The sequence below is a fragment of the Frankliniella occidentalis genome, unplaced genomic scaffold (assembly GCF_000697945.3).
Source record: "Frankliniella occidentalis isolate FOCC.00 unplaced genomic scaffold, Focc_3.1 Scaffold136, whole genome shotgun sequence".
NCBI lineage: Eukaryota > Metazoa > Arthropoda > Insecta > Thysanoptera > Thripidae > Frankliniella > Frankliniella occidentalis.
Window position 1 is genome coordinate 171,299 of NW_026267263.1, and position 5,057 is coordinate 176,355.

The following is a 5,057-nucleotide window of genomic DNA, read 5'->3' on the forward strand; positions in this document are numbered from 1 at the left end:
CCCGCCGCGCACTGCTGTCGGGTGGGCGGCCTATGGTGCAGCCAGCAGGCGCTCAGATTCACATCTGCACGAGTTCAACCCAAAGCAGATTTGCACATATCGTCTTCCATCATGTGACTTTTCACGAGGAGGCAGCCCGCCCACACACATCCGCACCGCATGCGCTGATGCACGGAGATGAGTAGACTTCTGAGTCGCCGGCTGAGTCGTGATGGTCGGCACCTTGACCAGCGCGGCCAGACTTTCCTTGTGCTCGGCGGCGGGCACCTGGCACAGCAGCTCACCGCGTTCGTATTTACGCGCGCCGCGCTCACCGCCTTTGTGCGGTCGGCCGCCGACCAATGAAAACTAAGCCATAAGCAGCCGACAGCCGGCGTGTTGTGGAGACAGAACACGAGCATAACCTGTCCTGTTCTTGCTGCATTGTTCATGTTCATCAATTTTAGACTGCTGTGCTGCTGTTTAAATCACACAAACAGGTTGCAGTGCTTTACGCTGTCCCTCTACCTGCTGGAGGGAAAATTTGTATAAGTGTCGCAGGAGTGTTCATTTTTCTCGGTTTTTCGATAGACAGCCACCAGCCACTGCAAGACCACTGACTTCAAAACTACATTGTTTAAAGTTAGGAACTGATCGACATCAGCGGAACTGTTACGTTGATACGTATGCGTCATTCCTTGATGTTGTTAAGCTTTGCTATTCAAGTTCTTTGTGACTCTTGAAACTGAAATTTTTTTGACCTTTAATCCCATTTATACTGAAGTTATAGGATTGTTGTTATGGAAGCATTGAGGAATTAGGCAACACCTTCTCAAAAGTTGCTAATCTTTCAACCTTTTGTTTCAGTGATGGAACTTCAATGTGACATATGTTTCAACCAATATGACCTGACGGTCCACCGTCCGAAGAATCTGCCCTGTGGTCATTCCATCTGTAATGAATGTGTGCAAAATCCAGCCTTGGGGGGAAAGTGTCCGGTTTGCAGGAAGGTCAGTACTTACAGCAAAAGGCGGCAACAATCTCAGTAGCTAAATACGTAATAATATAATATCTACTGTACTTGTACGGTACCTTTGTATGGCTCAGCCAGCACATATCATTTTCATCTTCTTCAGAAAAAACAAGGTATATTACTTTACAGTGCATTGTGCTTTAAATAAAGCATATTTAGATATTTATTCCTAGCAAAAAAAAAACTTGTGTGTAACTCAGGTAGCAGAGCTACGCCTAAAATGTTAATTTCTGGCACATCTATGCTTCAAAAATGCTTGAAAATCGCTCGAAAATAGCAGGCTTTTCTATCGGGGATCGTGTAGGTTCTTGCAATACTTGCGTGTGATCTTAAAGTTATGTTCTCACAGGACCTGAACGCTGACCCCGCCGACATCCCGGACAGCATCCTAGCGATCCGCCTGATAGAACACAACGGCGTTCCTCCTCGCAAGAATCCCAGGACAGAGGAAACAGAGGTCCAGCAGCTGCGGCAGGGCGTGGAGGCAGGGCGGAAAGTGGTGGAGGTGCTGGTGCTGCGGCTGGTGGTGCCCCGGGCCGTGGAGGCCCTCAACCGTCAGCTGGACTCGTCGGTCGCCCAGCTCCGCCAGGTGGAGGAGGCCCTGGAGAGGCAGGTGCAGCGGGGGGCGGCGGGCGGTGAGGGCAGCGCCCCGGTGGGGGAGCAGCTGCACCTGGCGGTGCAGCTGGAGGACAACCTGCGCCCGCTCACGGCCAAGAAGTGTAGCGTCGTGGCGGAGGAGGAGGACGGCGCCACCTGGAGGGCTTGCGCGGAGCTCGGAGGGTTTGGCGACATCCTGAGGCTTCTGCTGCTGCCGCTGCGGGCGGACGGCCAGCTGGAGAAGGTAGGCCACCAGGCAGACGGACCCGATGTTGGTCCCCTCTATGTGTCGGGTATTTTGCTCATATCCGCTCTGTATTCTCCAGGTCGACGTCGCCCCTTGTTTTGTCCAACCAGGAGATTTCGTGGGACCGCCAATCATCTCTGTTCTACGGACAACTGAAAATGATTTTAAAGATGGCCGCCTAAAGATTAATGACATTCTTCAAGACAGACAACGATGGAGGCACACACGCAGCCTCAAGATTTTTCACGGCGCTGCTGGTCTGGAGGAGCTGCTGAGCGTCGTTGCTCCACACCTGGAGGAGCTGGTGATCGGGAAGCCGGTGCAACCGAGCGTGATGGTGGAGGTGGAAAAAATGAAGTCCATCAAAAGACTGGGCGTAACATGCGAATCAGACTTGGACTACCCGGACCTTCCCTTGCAGCTCGAGGAGCTCGGGATGTGGCATCCAGGAGAAAACCAGTTACGGTGTGTTGAGCGGATGGCCCGGCTGCGCAGCCTGCAGGTGATAGACTACCTTGGTCCGGAAATGAACTTTGCTCCCTCGTAGCATGGGGCCCTGCGGTGGCTCAGCTTGTGCTTCTGCGTAACTCGCAAGAACACCATGCTGTCGCTGATCCGCGCCTACGCCTCATCAGCGCAGGAGCTCCAGATATTCTGTAGCGTCAGTGAGGATTATGATAATAAATCCTCCTACTTCCCCGATCTCGGCGAGGAGCTGGCGGCGTGCGGCCTGCTTGCACTGCGACGGCTCGTCCTCGAACGTCCACCAGACGACCCTTGCTCGGACCATGTCGCGGGCTGCCTGCTGCAGTGTCGGACCATCGGCAGCTACCTGCCTTCTCACGTTCAAGTGGTCTGCGAAATGTGTTACATATCTGTGCTCTAGGGGTGGCTGCGTGAAGTGAACTTCTTACCTGTTTTTTTAACGTTAGGGTGCCTAAAATGGCGAGCAAACGTTTACCATGTCGTTCGTTATGCATACCGTCTTGAATTTATCCTTTTGTACAAATGATCTAAAAAAGTAATGCCCATTTTGGAAACTACTTTTTCCGGGTGGTTCTAATGTTTAACTTTGTGATTCTCAAAAATAAAGGGAGTACTACTGTAAAGGTGTACATTTCTTTTAAATACATTACCTGATTGCCTAGATGCAGCCGCTAATGTGTCAGTCGGCCCCAGCGGAAGTCACTTTGGGTGGGGCGGCCTGCCCGTTGGAGCACCCAGGGTGGAGGTGTTGTGTGACTGTAACACCTTGGCCATGGTGCAGACGGCCTCAGTAGACCAACTCCAGGCTAGGCTGCGCACACCTGCAGCTGCAGGTGGCCGGTTCGGAACTGCTGCGTCCCGAGCGCCTAGGGGGTAGGCAGCCCGTGGGCGTCGCCGTGTGGCGGGCTGGCCCAGCCAGCCGGGCGTCCGCCAAGTAAGGCCCATGAGAGTCTTATCTCGGGTACTACTATGCGTAAACTACGGGTACTCTCGGGTAGAACTATGCGCTCTACGGTCCTTCATTTGTCAGAGCGACCGTAAAGGTTCAAAGCAACGAGCGTGCTTTCTTTCACGCCGTCACCAGAGCTGTTGTGCCGCTGAGACCGAGAGCTCCTTCCTAGAACCTCGGCCGGCCGCCTGCTCGGTAGACACGCCCGCCGCGCACTGCTGTCGGGTGGGCGGCCTATGGTGCAGCCAGCAGGCGCTCAGATTCACATCTGCACGAGTTCAACCCAAAGCAGATTTGCATATATCGTCTCCCATCATGTGACTTTTCACGAGGAAGCAGTCCGCCCACACACATCCGCATGCGCTGACGCATGGCCAAAGTAAAACTGTGAAAATGAATGTGAAGTTTGTGTGACGCCCTGCATCGGCAACGGTATTTACGGCACATGAGTTGATATGTGAGTCGCCGGCTGAGTCGTGATGGTCGGCGCCTGCTTGACCAGCGCGGCCAGACTCTCCTTCAGCTCAGCGGCGGCCGGCACTTGGCACATCAGCTCACTGCGTTCGTCCTTACGCGCGCCGCGCCCACCGCCTTGTGCGGCCGGCCGCCGGCCAATGAAAACTAAGCGATAAGCAGCCGACAGCCGGCATGTTGTGCAGAAAGAACACAACACGAGCATAACCTGTCCTGTTTGCTGCATTGTTTATGTTCATCAATTTTAGACTTTCGTGCTGCTGTCTAAATCACAGAAACAGGTTGCAGTGCTTTACGCTGTCCCTCTACCTGCTGGAGGGAAAATTTGTATAAGTGTCGCAGAAGTGTTCATTTTTCTCGTTTCGATAGACATAGCCACTGCAAGACCACTGTCTTTAAAGCTTCACTGTCTAAATAATTTAGGAACTGATCGACATCAGCGGAACTGGTACGTTGATACGTATGCGTCATTACTTGATGTTGATAAGCTTTGCTTTTGGAATTCTTTGTGAATCTCAAAACTGAATTTTTTTTTACCCTGTTAATCCCATTTATGCTGAGCTGAAGTCATAGGATTGTGGTTATGTAAGCATTGAGGAAACAGGCAACACATCTTCGCAAAGTGTGCTAATCTTTCACCCTTTTGTTTCAGTGATGGAACTGCAGTGTGACATATGTTTCAACCGTTATGACCTGACAGACCACCGTCCTAAGAATCTGCCCTGTGGTCATACCATCTGTAATGAATGTGTGCAAAATCCAGCCTTGGGGGGAAAGTGTCCAGTTTGCAGGAAGGTCAGTAAAAGGCCGCAACAATCTCAGTGGCTAAATACGTAATGCTATGATGTCTACTGTACTTGTTTGGTACCTTTGTATGGCTCGGCCAGTTCATATCATTTTTATCTCATTTAGAAAATACAAGGTACATTAGTTACAGTGCTTTGTGCTTTAAATAAAGCATATGTAGATATTTATTCCCAGCAAAAAAAAATTGTGTATAGCTCAGGTAGCAGAGCCACGCCTACAATGTACATTTCTGGCACATCTATGCTTGAAAAAAGCTTGAAAATTGCTCGTAAATAGCAGGTTTTGCTATCGGGGATCGCGTAGGTTCTTGCAATACTTGCGTGTGATCATAAAGTTATGTTCTCACAGGACCTGAACGCTGACCCCGCTGACATCCCGGACAGCATCCTAGCGATCCGCCTGATTGAAACCGACGGCGCGCCTCCTCACAAGAAGCCTTGGACAGGGGAGACAGAGGTCCAGCAGCTGCGGCGGGGCGTGGAGGC

The 5,057-nt window shown here is 51.6% G+C and overlaps 2 protein-coding genes and 1 long non-coding RNA gene across 4 annotated transcripts in view; 2 read left to right on the plus strand and 1 right to left on the minus strand.

The window, feature by feature from the left end:
• LOC113212504 (uncharacterized) overlaps nucleotides 1-5,057 on the plus strand; it is a 44,618-nt gene that overhangs the window by 18,593 nt on the left and 20,968 nt on the right. The window contains exons 3-4 of one of the 2 annotated variants that reach the window (XM_052270735.1): nucleotides 1,362-1,853; nucleotides 1,936-2,965. The exons of the other annotated variant lie outside the window; for it this stretch is intronic. Of the exons in view, the coding sequence (XP_052126695.1) occupies nucleotides 1,362-1,853; nucleotides 1,936-2,403 (960 nt within the window). The 3' untranslated portion in view covers nucleotides 2,404-2,965. Of the gene's footprint in view, nucleotides 1-1,361; nucleotides 1,854-1,935; nucleotides 2,966-5,057 lie in introns of those variants that run through there. 2 annotated transcript variants of the gene reach the window in all.
• Nucleotides 1-5,057, minus strand: part of LOC113212527 (DNA-directed RNA polymerase II subunit RPB1-like) — a gene marked incomplete in the record, with an annotated part of 23,474 nt that overhangs the window by 173 nt on the left and 18,244 nt on the right.
• LOC113212514 (uncharacterized) lies at nucleotides 3,963-5,051 on the plus strand. The gene is made up of 3 exons (XR_008011523.1): nucleotides 3,963-4,213; nucleotides 4,418-4,560; nucleotides 4,921-5,051. It is a non-coding gene; the product is annotated as an uncharacterized LOC113212514 (long non-coding RNA).